The following is a 16,565-nucleotide window of genomic DNA, read 5'->3' as shown; positions in this document are numbered from 1 at the left end:
TATTAACATTAGCCAATTAAGAACTTATGCGGAATAGGCTGAACTAAACTATCTCTCAGAATTGGAATCAGTAGGTCATTTCTACAGTTGATAAACAAAAACTACTAAATATGCTGTTTAGAAAGATGAAGGTAACCACTAGACCTAATACAAAGAGTTGAAAATGGGTTGCTCTCAGGAGTTGAACTAGACTGGTGAGAGGTGGAAACTTTTATTTTTTCAGTCATGGACCTGCATTGCTTTGGCTTAACAACAGCAAAATAGGTATTTTAAAAAGCAAATTGACAATAGCTTGTTTTCAACTGTTGAGAAACAAGCAGTCTGAGCTTCAGATAAGAAAGTTCTAACCTAAAACGTATCACTAATGTATTCTGCGGTTCTGAGGAAAGGCTGTCTGATGTGTGCTTCAGTTCTACCATCTTTTTTTTTTTTTTTAACCTAGTGCTAGATAAGTTCTACTATCTTTAAAAATAACGGCATATGTTGCCCCAGCGCTTGCTCCATATACCATATCCCTCTGTCTGTAGCACATATGTACCATATAGATTATGTTATTCATTTTGTAGAGGATCAGGATAGATACTACATATCTTTAAATCCACCTTTAGAGGATTTTAGTACCCTTTAAATGGAACATAATAGCATACTAACATGATTGGCCCTGGAAAACTTTTAATGAGTTCTTATCCTTTTGCACTTTAGGGAAATGTCTAGTTCTCTAATAGTGCTGAGAGGATGCCTTTGTGTTTAAACTTACTAGGTGATGATGATGATGACAGTGATGTAACGTGTCTTGTCTTAGCTATGGCTATGGATCACTGTCTAGCACTTTTGTATTCCAAAATCTAGTACATTTCCTTTTCATGTGAAACACTCTATAAATACATATTGCTTAGTGCAAGAAACTATTGAGAAAATTAAGCTTCAGAGAAATTGAGTAACTGTTGAGAAATAAACTAAAATTCTGAGCCCCTCAGTTGACTGAATGGGTCTCCTTTTGGCCAAGGGGACCCTAGAGAAACCTTGAAAACTGAATTCTTGGCCACGACTGGAATGGGGAGGTCAAATATGCCTGCTTATGCCCCTTCCCTCACTAACTGCCATTAAGTTTTCTTCTCTAAGGGCTAAATAGAAACCAGCCCTTTCAAAAAACTCCACAGATGATGATACCAACCAAAAGCCTGACAGCTGCCCCTCCCTTTTGTGGTTTCCACAAAACAACTCACCAGCATTCCCTCCTGATAAGAGTGGTTCTGGCAAATCTATGGAGAATGTGCAGTAAGGGTTTTCATGTTTTCTACTTCACCTTTTCACATCAGAGAGCTGAAAACTCCACCCTCGGATCATGGTAACACCACCATTTTTTGAACATGGGTCCTGTGGAGAAGCATGAGGCTCAACTGAGCATGCTTGCAGGTTGCAGCCCTTTATGAGAAATAAAGCTCTGCTTTCCAAATTTATGAACCTCATCTTTCTTCAGTTGCCACTTTTATCAAGCTGAGTAACTAGAAGTCAGGCTTTTGACCTTTCTAGTCGTTGCTCCTATGCAAATTTATAGATATATTGCCCATTAAAGCATTATCATTATCTGAGATCTAAGGCCATATTTGTTTTCTAGGAATAGTTATATTTTTACTCTTTTTCTTCATTATTACATTTTTATTTATTAATACTATTTCATGAAATAGCTTCTAGTAGATATGGTTATGTAAGTCAGTAAATACAGACCATTCACTCATTTGTAATCTTTTTACCTTCCAAATGACAATTAGAAAACTATGTGTATATATATATATATATATATATATATATATATATGATCTTACATCTTAATAAGTACTGGGCTTGTCCACAGTTAACAAGAGCGTTGGATCTTTAGGGAAATTTGACATCAAATCAGTGTCCTAGACTTACTTACTATTAATGACAAAGGCAGTCTAGCTTTTCTGTCAAGTTTCTTTTACCCCTATGATAACAAACTTCCCTTGTTTGTGTAACTTCCTGGATTGTTAGAGCTGAAATTGATAAAGTGGTTTGGGACAATGATAGGTCCCAAATGAACACCTGAAGTAATCTGTTAAAGGATTGTATTTTTTTCTTTTCAGAATTCTACCTTTTTTACTTAAGTGACTTGAAGAGAGGACAATCACAGATTGATGATTGTTCTTGGAATAAGAGCTTCCATTTATACATTGCAGTTGTCCCTCTGTATTTGCAGGGGATTGGTTCTGGAACCCCAATGGATGCCAAAATTTGCAGATGTTCCAGTCCCTGATATAAAATGGCATAGTATTTACATGTGACCTATGCAGTCCTCCTATTTTTTTTTCCTTACGGGTCGGGGAGAGGGGAAAGGAACCAAGAGAAAGGAGCCCTCTTGTCTACTTTTAATCCTCTTTGGATTACTTACAATATCTGATGCCTTGTAATGCTATGTAAATAGTTGTTATATAGTTTTGTTTGTATTGTTTATTGTTGTATTTTTATTTTTTAAAAATTTGCAGAATATTTTCAATCTGCAATTGTTTGAATCTGCAGATTCAGAAGACTTACTGTGTATGTCTTCTTAACCTCCTCCTAGTTGTCTTTCAGCTCCATATTTACTTATTTTTAAAATTCCATACAGCAAAATTTACTTTTTTTGTGGACACTTCTGAGTTTTGACAGAACATAGGTTTGTGTAAACAGCATCACAATCAAAGTACAGAACACGTCTGCCCCCCTGAAAAATTTTTTATGGCCCCCTTTAGAGTCAACCCTACTCTCTTACCATCAGCCCCTGGCAACCAACCGATGGTCTGCACTTTATCCTATAGTTTTGCCTTTCCAGAATGTCATGTAAATGAAACTGTTTGAGTTGAGCTTCTTTCACTTGATATAATGTATTTAGATGCATCCATTTTATTGTGTGTATCAATAGTGCAATCCTTATTATTGTGGAGTAATTAATAAATCATTGATTAAAAGACCACTATATGAGTGTAACATAATTTTTGTCCATTTACCAGTTGTACATTTGCCTTGTTTACTGTTTTTGGTGATTCCGAATAAAGCTGCTGTAAACATTTAGAGATTGTTGGGTGAACATGTTTTTATTTCTCAGTTAAATACTTGGTGGGATTTCTGGGTCACATGCTAATTGTATGTTTAACTTTACAAGAAAGAGCCAAACTGTTTTCCAAAGCGAGTGCACCATTTTCACTTCCCATCACCATATTTTATTTTAATCGAAAACATGTAAATGTGGCCCACTTTAGTATCTATTATGTTTAGAAAAGTAAATAATCATGCAAAAAATTGGTAATTTTGTTTTTTGTGTTCTTGTGTTACTCATAGGTAACTTTGAAAAGCAGGCAGAGAATTTGAAATCTGATGTAATATATGAAAGAAGAGTTTTTTTTAAATGTGTCCCTTTAACTGATGAAAAGAACTTTATAGACTATAGCCGAAGTTTTATGTACTTGCCATTTGCATGCTCTTTCTCATTTTTATCCCTACCTGTGCACCCATCCTTCAGGAATTACCTTGTTGCTAAGGTGGGGAAATAAAAATTACGTTAACAGTTTAAACGGAAAAATAAAATAGTAATAGAGACATTTATCTAACAGATGTTTGCTCAGCAAGTGTATATTGGATGCCTATTAAGTGCTAGGTACTTTTTCAGATGCTAGAGATCCAGTAGAAAGCATAACAGAACAAACAAAAATGAACTACAAAAACTCCAGAACTTCATTCCAGTGATAAGTGCTAAGGTAAAGCACAGAGCATGGTAGGGGAAAATAAAATGTTGGTGGAAATTAACAACTTCATTGTTAAGTTATATGCCTCTATTTTTTTTTTTTTTTTTTTTTTTTTGAGGTGGAGTCTTGCTCTGTCGCCAGGCTGGATTGCAGTGGTGCAATCTTGGCTGACTGCAACCTCTGCCTCCTGGGTTCAAGCAATTCTTCTGCCTCAGCTTCCCGAGTCGCTGAGATTACAGGCATGCACCACCACACCCAGCTAATTTTTGTATTTTTAGTACAGATGGGGTTTCGCCATGTTGACTAGGCTGGTCTCAAACTCCTGAACTCAGGTGATCTGCCCGCCTCAGCCTCCCAAAGTGCTGGGATTAGCGTGAGCCACCGCGCCTGGCCATGCCTCTGTTTTTATTAGGGAGAAGCCAAGACTCATTTGTTGTTGTTGTTGTTTAATAAGCTTCATTTTGGAATAATTTTAGATTGGGTTAAGCTGCAAAGTTTGTACAGGATTCTACCATACCCCGCAGCCCAGTTTTTCCCTAATATTATCATCTTAACATCATTTACCATTGCCATTGTACATTTTTCAAAACTAAGAAACTAACATTGGCACATAGCTTTAACTAAACTCCAGATTTTATTTGGATTTTACCAGTTTTTCCACTAATGTCGTTTATCTGTTCCAGGATCTAGTTCAGCATACCAGACTGCATTTAGTCATCATATTTCCTTACTGTCTAACAATCTGTTACAGTTTCTCAATCTTGGATTTGTTTCTTCTCTCTCATTTATTTATTTTGTCATTTGTTTGTATTAATGTGGATTCATGCATATTTATTGTATATTTTGTTGCTCAAATTGTTCCTGCTTTGGCCTTTGGGAACTCTTTCAGATTGGTTCACATTTCCCTTTACTATACCTCCAATCTTTTGATTTTTGAGCACTTGGTTGCCTTCTGACCCTACAAGATGCTCCAGGCTCATCTTGGGTATTCTTTGCTCCAGCATTAGAATCAGGCCTTTCTCCAAGGAGGCCTAGTTCCTTTTACTGGAGAATGGCATTTCAAAACCAAAATCTGGGTCAGGTGCAGTGGCTCACACCTGTAATCCCTATACTTTGGGAGGCCCAACATGGGTGGATTGCTTAAGCTCAGGAGTTGGAGACAAGCCTGGGCAACAGAGCAAGACCCTGTCTGTACAAAAAACTTTAAACTTAGCTGGGTGTGGTGATGCATGCCAGTAATCCCAGCTACTCTGGAGGCTTGAGGTGGGAGGCTGGCTTGAGGCCAGGAGATTGAGGCTGCAGTGAGCCATGATCATGCCACTGCACTCCAGACCCTGTCTCAAAAAAAAAAAAAAGAAAAGAACAGAAAAGAAAGAAACTAAGATGTGGTTGCTGACATGCTCATTGCTATTGGGATGTAGCCAGTCTTTGTTTTATTTTGTTGAATATTCTTGAAATTTAAATTTGAAAATTGTGCCAAACAGGTAGCAGGCCCGAAGTAAAACAACCTGATTTAGGAAAATACAAAGTGAAAATTTTGTAGGGCTCTATTAAGCCTAGCTTTTGGAAACAGATGTGTTCCAGTAAAAGTGCAGTGTATTTATTTAAAAGACATTGTGTTTATTTAAATAATACATACTTTTGAAAGTGTTTAAAATACACATTTTAGTATACAACTTTTAAGATAAGATAGTTTCTGTTATTGAAGTTTGTTTTTGTTCTAAGCGTACCTTAGTACCAGTATCCTTACCACATTGAATGGAAACAGTGTTTCTTTTCTTTTAATTGAATAGGAACTTTGGACTTTTTTTTCCCCATGGATAGTAGGTGGAAATTGGGAATACTGTTGTTGGGTGTCCCCAAGGGAAATTGATGTCAATTTTAATAGAATTCACTTAGTAATGAGTCTCTTTTTCAAAAGTGATGGCTTTGTTTGTTTGTTTTTTATATTTTAGGTTTTAGTCTATTGTAGATATTTTCTGCTTTGGGTGTTTTAAGCCACAGGGATAAGTAAATTATTTCAGCAACCCAAATGTGGTTTAGTTGGTATATATTTCTTTTCGGTTCTTAGATTGTGGCAAGTTTTAAAAGTTGAATTTAAGTTGGGAGTTAAAGTTAGCTTTGGAAAAATTGGGTAAGTTTAAAAGTGAATAAGGATATTTATTATTGCTGTACAGAACAATGTGTCTGTTGCTTTAATTCTGTTTTGTTTTGTTTGTTTCTTTGCAGAGGATGTAACTGGTCACTACATTTCTCCCTTTCATGATATTCCTCTGAAGGTGAACTCTAAAGAGGTATTGTTTTGACTTGTTTTGGGAATGAAAATGTGTACTGCCAGTATCACCATAGGATGCTCTTTGGAAGCACCTTGAAAGGAAAAAAGTGTTGTTAGAAGTCAGGAGGACAAACAGGAGTTACTATAACAGGATCATAAGCCTCCGATATGAATTAAAATTTGTATGAGAATAGGATTCTTCCATGAGGAATTGGGAGAAAGGGGTGTTACTGGTCCATAAAACTTAGAATTCGGTAGGAAATAAAGATTTAAGGGTAGTAATTTAGGAAGTTAACAAGAGGTTTATTTATAATAATCAGCTAACGTTCGTGGATTATTTTTTATTTGCTAGCCACTATATGAACATAATGTTATTTAATTGTTATGAGTTGCTATTGTTCTTTCCAAGGACACTGAGGCTCAAGGCATTTTTATTGACTTGTCTAGATCTGGTAAGTGCCAGAGCTAGTTTTGGAATTAGCATTTCTGACCACAAAGCTCATGCTCTTTAACCACTCTATGAAACAAGCGCTAGAGAAATAAAGCAGGGGTAAAAATGATGGTGTTTGAATAGCTGTTCTCTTAGAACTGAAAATCACTTGACAGTTGTCAGGGTGTGAAAGATGCCGGGAGAACTGATGCTATCAAATCAAAATAATTGACTTGGGACCTCAAAATCGTTGGGGTATTTTGAGATCTCTCCTGATTAGTTGGTAAGATAGCATATTTGGTAGTATTCATGATCATCATTAAGTTGTAAGTTATTTCCTTAAAATCCAAGTAGTGAATTACCAAATTTTCTAAGGGGGTACAACTATTAAGGAAATAACCAGGACCACATTCCAGGTTGAAATTATATGGAACTGGTGAATGGGTTTGGGTTTTCTAGGATGTGAGGAGATCAGTGTAGGGGCAGAAGCCAGTGAAGAAGTGAGGAGGCTGCTTCAGATGCAAGAGTTGTTTGACCTCGGTGTTACCTCAGAGGCTGAATATTATGCATTGTAGTGAGGTTATGGGATGTCAAGTAGGATTCGTGCTGCTTCCCAGTTCTTCAGAATAAGGAACTGGCAGTCGAATAATATCGATAATTTATCAAGTGCTTGTGGTGCTTAGCCAGGCACTGTGTTCCCTGCTTGACATGCATTATCTCAATCCTTCTGGCTCTACATTTATTACCCTTATTTTGTTAACGAGGCTAGGTACCTTGCCCATCATCACAAATCTCATGTGTTTTGGAGGTGGGATTGGATTTAGGTGCTCTAACTCCAGAGTTTGTACTCCTCACTTCTCTTGTGTAATGCCTCCAGCTCATTACTTTTAAGTGTGCAACTCCAGGACAATAGAAGGAAACTAGAGGCAAAAGGAACTCTGTGTTACTGTGTGTGTCCATGCGAGTGTGTGAGTGTGTGTGTATATGTGTTCCTGTGTTTTGTTTTGGCCACTGAACTTTCAAACCTAAATATCTCATGTCTCCCAACACCTCTCTTTGCTTTTGACCAAAAGTGCATGCATTCACTTATTCATTAATTTATTCATTCAATCAATCAATAGTTATTGAAGGCTTATTATGAGCCAGGCACTGTTCTAGGCACTGTGGGTGTAGTAGTGAATAAGACAGATGTAGTTTCCACTCAGTTGGAGGAGACAACCATAAAACAAGTCAGTCAGATAATGTTAAGTGCTATAAAAATACAACAGGGAAATGGAAGATAAAATGTGACTGGTGGGTAGTGTTGTCAGGGGTATGCTATAGCAAAATCTGTATACCTCATCATAACAACAATAATAATAAAACTGTATTATTGAGAATCGTGTAGTAGATAGAGGTGGAGGTAGAAAAGAGAGTAAGCTAGAAACATGTCAGAATAACATTTTGTCTAAGGAGGATAGGTTTTGGGAAATATGAAATTTGGAATTAGACAAAATTGATGATAGAGCAGGCAAATACAACAGGATATGCCAGTGAATTCTGGAGATATGGAAATGGGTACACACAGTGGTTGTATAAATAGGTTTCCCTAGATCTCAGCCAGTAATGATTAAAACTCTTGCTTTGTACTTTTGGATGTGATGTATTAAGAATAAAAATAATGGCTGGGCGCGGTGGCTCATGCCTGTAATCCCAGCACTTTGGGAGGCCGAGGCGGGCGGATCACAATGTCAGGAGATCGAGACCATCCTAGCTAACACGGTGAAACCCTGTCTCTACTAAAAATACAAAAAAATTAGCTGGTCATGGTGGCGGGTGCCTGTAGTCCCAGCTACTCGGGAGGCTGAGGCAGGAGAATGGCGTGAACCCAGGAGGCGGAGCTTGCAGTGAGCTGAGATCGCCCTCACTGCGCTCCAGCCTGGGTGACAGAGCGAGACTCCGTCTCAAAAAAAAGAAACACACACACACACACACCACACACACACACACACAAACAAAAATAATGTTTCAGAGCTGATTTGTAATAATGATATTCTGTTTGTTTTGTTTTCTTCATTAGTAGTCATTTTGATATATAAACGGTTACACATACTGGTTGAGCATTTGTGAATGGCATAATTTTTCTTCCCAACCCACCACAAAGTCAGTTTTAATTTAAAAGTTCTTGGTTTAATGGGAAAGGAAAAAAAGTGCCTGGCGGAGGCGTAGTAATCACACCTTGGTAGAATTCACAGGCAGGAGGTGCAGCTGAGTACTTTCACAGCTTGTTAGTCATGCTCCCTGGAGCTTCATTTCAATAATGAAATGACTGTTTTAAGCGTAATCACTGGAAACTACCACTCTTTTCTTAAAGACTGAATAGAGCCTTTGCTTATTTTATAAAAACTGGGAAAATATACTTGAAAGAGATTTAGCGTTTCTGATCATTTATTTTATGAAACATTTCGATGCTCTATTCTGGGGATACAAATGCTCAGGGGAAAACGAAGTGGGCATTTGGTAGGTGCTCTGTTGACTCAGATTTCTTTACAGTCTGTGTGTAGAATGTCTATACAATAGTCATATTTTTATTGTTATGCAGTGCCACTGTATACTTTCATGAAATATTACAGTCATAAACACCGTCTTTTCTTTTATAGGAAAATGGCATTCCTACGAAGAAAGCACGAAATGATGAATATGAGGTATATCTAAAGGTTTTTATTTTTGTGAATCACTTTTATATTGTCTGTTAAATACCTTGATGACAGTTTGCATTTGTAAAATGCTTCTAAGGTTTTTACCCCTGCAAGACTTTCATGTGCATTCTGGTGTTTGTTTTTCTTTAAGGCAGCTAGGGCAGCTATTGCCATTTAATTTTTTTTTATTGTGGTGAAATTTTCATAACAAAAGGTTTACCATTTTAACTTTTTAAAAGTACAATTTAGTCGCATTAAGTTCTTTCACACTGTTGTGGAATCCTCATCACCATCCATCTCCAGAACTTTTTCATCATCCCAAACTGAAACTTACACATTCAACAACTCCTCATTTCCTCTTTCCTCCCCCAAGGCCCTGGGAACCACTATTCTACTTTCTGTCTTATGACTTTGACTGTCCTGGGTATTTCGTTTCCATTTCATTTTACAACGGGAAAACCTGAGAGAATTAACACAGGAACCCAGATTTTAGTAGTGAGTTAATGATCATGGAAGATGGTCTAATGTAAATATACTTCATTATAAATGAAATATTTCACTTTAAATTATAAGAGAGAAGATGGTTTGAGGGGCTGTTTTAGAACCCAGGAACAATAATCTTTTGGGAGTAGAGGAGAAGAAAAACACTTATACCAACTATATGCTAAAATAAATATATTCTAAATATGTACATTCTAAATATATCTAAATAAATATATGTGGCCGTCAAACCTTTAATAGTTCTTGACTTAGGACCAGAACATTTGATTTGATTTGTCATTCCATCTTCTGCTACAAGTGTCCTTTTATCCCTCTGATTCTGATGCCAGGCAGCTTTTCCTGCTGCCTTCCTGTCTTCTTTTATCTCTCCAGCTTCATTTCCATTTATGCTCTACCCCAAGTGAAATTTACAGCTGCAGCATTTGACTCTACTTCCAAACATACCTGTGGGAGCCTTTAAATTCCTACAACCTTTGCCTGCTATCTATCTTCTATTTTTCTAAACTGGTGTGGTTCTTGAACCATCTACACTGGAACCACTTAGAGTACTTGCTAAAAATTCAGATTCCATGCCCCATCTCCTATATACTAAATCATATTCTCTGCTTGATAGGGCCTGGTTCATCTAGGTATTTAACAAGTGTTCTAGGTGCATCCTAGACATGAAGTTTGAGAACCACTGCCCTAGATGTTGAGTGAACAAGGGTTTCTAGATCCTCAGGGACTTAGTGTATTAACCTGAAACGGTTATTTCAGGTTAATGAAATACATTAGTGGGAAAAACATATTGTGAGCCCAGACATTCAAATTAAAATTTAATTCTTAGAACACAGTTTTTATGATAGAGACTGTCTGATTTGAGTTTATTTGAAATTTTCAGGATTAGAGAGGAAAGGAGTGATTTCTTCCTGTCTTTTCCCCATGTATATAAAATGTACTGACTGCTTTTTATACGTCTTATTAGTTTTTGTATTTTGACTTTTCCAACAAAAATACAAGGAAAAAATGGAGAGAAAGAAAAGGACTGAAGGAGTAGTTCACAGTCCTTGCCACATACGCAACTTGCTGATTTGACTTGTGCTCCTTTGTCTTTTTTATTTTCATGTAACATTTGGCAGGCCATTGTTGGTTTATAATTAACATTAATCTTAGGAAAACCAGGCTAGCATTGGCTTTAAAAAATTAATTACAGGACAAATGCCTTTTAGCTGGAGAGAAGAAAGGCAGGTTGGAAATAAGCTCTTAGTGATTAGGAGCAAATGAAGAGGGAGAGTGTGGTTTGCAGGCTTAAAATTCAAACTTCATTTATTGTTCATTTGGTCTAATTCAAGTATCTATGAGTAGTTTTGGTAGGTGTCATTGTGTAAAACGATTGTCACCAGCTTGGTCTTCTTGGTCACCTCAGAGTATTCATCTGCAAGCATTTGTTTTCTTATAGCCAGGCTTTCAGGGATGAATAAATTATGTGAACATCTGCCATTTACTTCGGTTTTTCTTTTTAACAGCTACTTCAGACATATTTAAACAGGTGCAGCGGTATCTCATGAAGGAGCATAGAAAATGAAACATAACAGCAGAACTATGTGTAAGGTTGCTAAGATAGGTATGAGACATACTTCTAAGGAACAGTTATTGAGAATTTATTCTCAGCTTTGTTGTTTATCTCATTATGGGCTTGCAGCTTTGCCATTTGTAGCCTTTAGTCTTATGTAGAAAAACTTAATATAAATCATCATTACTTTTATGGCCCAATATATATCTACATTTAATTGTGTAAATGGCATTCTTTGAAATAACAGCATTCCATGTTACTCTAGAAAACCTCCGTGATACTGTTCAGCAATGCTTTAGTCCAGCTTTGGCTGCATATTAAAATTGCTTGGAAAGCCTATAAAAATAAGCAGTGCCCTGGCTCCACCCAGAGCAATTTATTTCAGATAGATGAGAGATGGGGCTCTGGGAAACTTTTTTTTTTTTTTAATTGATTGAAGCTGGTAAGGTGGTATTGATAGAAAATAAGTATGTTAAATCACTGCTTCTCAAATGATTTGGCATGAAGGACTAGTTTTGTGGCTGGTTTATTTCTAATTGGTTGTAAACTGATACTTTAAAAAAATACAGTCAACATGAATCATTAGAAAAGTGTGGGCCTGACGCGGTGGCTCACGCCTGTAATCCCAGCACTTTGGGAGGCCAAGGCGGGCAGATCATGAGATCAAGAGTTTGAGACCAGCCTGGCCAACATGGTGGAACCTTGTCTCTACTAAGAATACAAAAATTAGCTGGGTGTGCTGGCGGGCGCCTGTAATCCCAGCTACTCAGAGGCTGAGGCAGGAGAATTGCTTGAACCCGGGAGGTGGAGGTTGCAGTGAGCCGAGATCGTGCTGCTGCACTCCAGCCTGGATGACAGAGCAAGACTCCATCTTGGGAGGAAAAAAAAAAAAGTAAAGTGTAATTCAAGTTCTAATTTTTTATTATTAGATTCAACAGGTATAAAAATTGCTCTTTTTAATTGCTACAAATGTTTGTAAATGAGCCAGTAACAATCAGTTTGCAGACTGACCCTGGTCCTTCTTGGCTACACTTGGAGTACAGTGTTTTAAACCATCATTGTTTCCCTGATAAATTGTTAGTTATTAATGTCAAAATGTGTGCAAATCAACTTTAACCTTAAGACTTTCTCTTTGTAAGGCAAACTGTAGGGAATTATTTTTACTCGTCATTGACCTAGGGTCTCCTTTGGTGTAAGCATTCTACAAAGTTCAGAAATTAAAAAGAAAAAAAAAAGTGAAGCCATAGTCAGTTCGTAACGTTAGGGAGTCTGAACTCACTAGATATGCAAACTAAGTCTAGAATATTTAGTGTAGCTCTTTGTGATCTCTGTAATAGCTGTACTTATGTCCTTAATTTTACACTGTGATTGTAACTTGGATTTAATTATTGTTTTATCATTTTAAAATATATTTTATATTATAATTTTCTGTATATTGCCATTGATCTTCGTAACAACCTTGTGTGGTGAGTGGGACAGAGATTATCACACTTACTTTACAGATTGGAAAAGTGAGACTAAATACTTACATGAGGGACTGGTTCTCTCACTTCTGTTTTAGTTGGAAAATAAAAATTGAAACACATTTCTTGACTCCATTCTAGTTTTGTCACTATACATCAAAGATATTCTCAGACTTATAACCTCTGACACTGTGTATTAGTGCTCAAGTGACATGGTGGCCTACATTTGGCTTTGTTTTAGGCAACTCTAATTTCTAGAAAAAATTTAAGGCATAGGTAGATGTCTGATGGAGACTGTAAACATTTTTTTTTTTTTTGTGGGGGAGAAGCATCTAAAGCATTCTTGTAAAGGAGGTAACGGAAAAAATAAAAGGTCAAATTTTTAATGTTCTCTCTTTGTTTTGTTTTTAACTGCAGAATCTGTTTAATATGATTGTAGAAATACCTCGGTGGACAAATGCTAAAATGGAGGTACCGATATACTTTATTAATATACAACCGAAATGATTATAATGATATAGAACTTTGTTGCAAGTTGTTTGGCATCATATTTTGAATTTGGGATAGTTTAGAAAAATACTCAAAGCTAAGTATATACTTTATAGTTTTTTAGAGAGTTTTTTTTTTCAATTTTGCCTCTCAGTTTGCTATATACATATTAATTTTCTTTTTTTCTCCTATGAAAATGACAAATACTTTTAAAGGTTATTTAAGTAGATTCTGAGATATATTTGGTTCATAGATGCAACTGAAACTTTTATTTGGGGCCGATGGCAATTTTAATTTCTTAGGACTCAATTCTCCTTTAGATTTTATTCTACCAGGAAATAAATCATTTCCTGGTTTACTCAATTTATGACTATCACAGAGCATCTGCTGTTTTTCTGGTTAGCTTTTTTTTTTTTTTTTTTTTTTTTTTAATTTTTCTGGGAAATGAACCTATAAGAACTTCCCTTTTGCTTTTCAGAATTTTCTTGTTCTTTCTTCAGTTAGGTAAGCTTCCTTATAGTTCTAAATGAAATTTAATTTATGTTACTTGGTTTAGTTATATAAACCTTCTATAACTTTGGATGTGATAGCAAATATTATTTTAAGTATTTTAATTAGGCATTATTATGTAGGTGTATATTTTTCAGAATTTATATTTGGAAGAGAATTGTCAGTACTATCACCAGGTCCTGGCAGTATTTTTTTGTTAACACTTTAACAGGAAAAAGTAAAGATATTAGATTTTTTTTTGGTGGTGTTTCATGTATAATCTTTCATCATTCGTGCTACTGTACCTCAATTAAGTGTAGGATCCAAGGATCTGTGAGAATCTACCCAACTTAAGGAGTGTTTCTTCATTCAACATGGCTTTTTTGTTTCCTATATAGCATAGTTTTTAAAAATAGCAATATGAATATACTTGATAGAAAACTAACTTTGAGGCTGAGCGCAGTGGCTCACACCTGTAATCCCAGCCCTTTGGGAAGCCGAGGTGGACAGATCACTTGAGGCCAGGAGTTCGAGACTAGCCTGGCCAACATGGCAAAACCCCGTCTCTACTAAATATACAAAAATTAGCTGGGCACAAATTTTTGCATGGTGGTGCATGTCTGTAATCCTAGCTACTCAGGAGACTGAGTTACGAGATTAGCTTGAACCTGGGAGGCAGAGGTTGCAGTGAGCTGAGATCGCACCACTGGACTCCAGCCTGGGTGACAGAATGAAACTCTGTCTCAAAAAAAAAAAAAAGAAGAAGAAAACTAACTTTGAAATAAAATCAGTTGGTGAGAGTCTCCTTTTTGGTGATGTTTTAACTTTATATTGACAATTGATAATTGTATATGTTTATAGGGTACAAAGTGACATTATGACTTATCAATACAGTATGGAATAACTAAATCAAGCTAAATAATATATCTGTCACATTAAATGCTTATCATTTTTTGTGGTGAGAACATTTGAAATGTACTCTTAGTACATTATTAACTATACTTATCAAGTTGTATTGTTGTTGCAATAACAAAAAGTCTTATTCTTCCTGAGATTTTGTATCCTTTGATTATCATTTCCCTATTCCCTCTACCCTTAGCCTCTGTAACCATAATTCTACTCTCTGCTTTTATGAGTTCAATTTTTTAGATTCCACATATAGGTGAGAACATGAGATATTTGTGTTTCTGTGCCTGGCTTATTTCACTTGCCATAATGTTCTCCAGTTTCATCCATGTTGTCACAAATGACAGAATTTTCTGCTTTTTTAAAGGCCAAGTGCTATTTTATTATGTATATGTACCACATTTTCTTTATCCATTCATCTGTTGATGGACACTTAGGTTGATTATATATTATTTCCAATTTTTTTGATGGAGTCTCTAGAGTTGTCTATATATGAGATCATATCATCAGCAAACAGTGACAGTTTCACTTCTTTCTTTCCTACTTTGGATGCCTTTTTTTGTTCTCTCTTGCCTAATTGCTTTGGCTAGGATGTCCAATAGTATGTTGAATACAAGTGGCAAAAGTGGGCATCCTTTTCTGTTTCCCAATCTTAGAGGAAAGGCTTTCAGCATTTCACTATTGAATATATGGTAGGAATCTTTGAGTTAGCTTTATTATCATAATATTGATGGTAATAAAGCCTGAGATTAGTAACAAAAGGCAAGTTGATTAATCTTTATCCTCTTGCCATCTCAATCATTTTATTATTTGTGCTAGGAATAATGGAGTACATAAATAATAGAGTGACTAAATATATAATCTGGTGTTTCCTTTCCAAACAGTTTCTCATATATGCTATAAATTAGTAATAAGAGCTGGCTTAATTTCTTTTAAAGCACCTTTGATCATTAAGTTGGAATATGAATGTTTAGTCTGAAAATAGCAGATTTTTAAAAGTACTATTTGGATGTAGAATTAATTATTTCTTATCCCGTCTCCTTTTTTTCCTTCTGTGATTTGCTTAGATTGCCACCGAAGAGCCACTGAATCCCATTAAACAATATGTAAAGGATGGAAAGCTACGCTATGTGGCGAATATCTTCCCTTACAAGGGTTATATATGGAATTATGGTACCCTCCCTCAGGTAACATTTTTGTTACAATGGTAAAACGTTCCTGTCGTCTGAAAAAATTGCCTTATAAATCCTGTGAACTACTTGAATTTAAATTGGTTCTGAGGACACGTCATTTGGAGAGGTTTGTAAATTTGGAATTTATTAATGTGGATGGAGTTTTAGTATATCAATAAATTTTTGTTTGAAACCACAGTTATGTCTGTACTCAAGTTCTTGGAGTCAGGCATATGGAACATTCACATTTAACATTTTGAATACTTTTTTTTTCTGGTCTTGGCGATTAAGTGTCAGTGAAAAACTTTTAAGCGAGGCTTTATCTACAGTCATTCCTTTGAACATGACAAGTTATGCTTTTATATGCATTTGTATATGATAGCATGAATTTTATATTTTAAACTTTAACAGATGAATGTGTTAAATTATTAACTTTTTTCCTGGAACTCATTGTAAATTGAATTGCACAACTTATATTATTTACTGTTATGAGTTAATAATTTTTAAGTAGAAAGCAGAGAAAACGAGCTAAATAATGATAAGGTAGCATTCCTGTTGGAGAATAACAACAATTTGCTTTTCTTCCTTTCTTTACCTCTTTTGGTTTTCTCTCATGTTTCCTCGTTCCCGGAAAGAGGTAACTCTTCCAGATTATTTAGTGAGTAAAACTCAGAATATGCTGAATCAAAATTCTAGGTTTTGGGGACACAGAGAACCATCTGCCTTTATGTTTATAAAAACCATAGACCATCTGTCTGGAAATTTAATTTTTATATTTTTATTTATTTTAATATTTTGCATGAAATTTCAAGATGGTATTGGGGAAATATCAGAGAAGAGAGGTCTTGTTTTATCCAACATGAAGAAGCA

At 35.8% G+C, this 16,565-nt stretch overlaps 1 protein-coding gene across 2 annotated transcripts in view; it reads left to right on the top strand.

Annotated features, from left to right (window-relative positions):
- The window catches only part of PPA2 (inorganic pyrophosphatase 2), a 113,720-nt gene that overhangs the window by 10,187 nt on the left and 86,968 nt on the right, over window positions 1–16,565 (top strand). The window contains exons 2-5 of one of the 2 annotated variants that reach the window (XM_033214913.1): window positions 5,970–6,034; window positions 9,085–9,129; window positions 13,057–13,110; window positions 15,591–15,710. In XM_033214913.1, the coding sequence (XP_033070804.1) occupies window positions 5,970–6,034; window positions 9,085–9,129; window positions 13,057–13,110; window positions 15,591–15,710 (284 nt within the window). The remainder of the gene's footprint in view (window positions 1–5,969; window positions 6,035–9,084; window positions 9,130–13,056; window positions 13,111–15,590; window positions 15,711–16,565) is intronic. The other variant, XM_033214914.1, reaches the window with a different exon arrangement.

This window comes from Trachypithecus francoisi, unplaced genomic scaffold (genome assembly GCF_009764315.1).
Source record: "Trachypithecus francoisi isolate TF-2019V2 unplaced genomic scaffold, Tfra_2.0 Lachesis_group1, whole genome shotgun sequence".
In the NCBI taxonomy this organism is placed as follows: domain Eukaryota; kingdom Metazoa; phylum Chordata; class Mammalia; order Primates; family Cercopithecidae; genus Trachypithecus; species Trachypithecus francoisi.
Note: the sequence above shows the minus strand (reverse complement) of the source record. Positions and strands in the feature narration are given on the sequence as shown.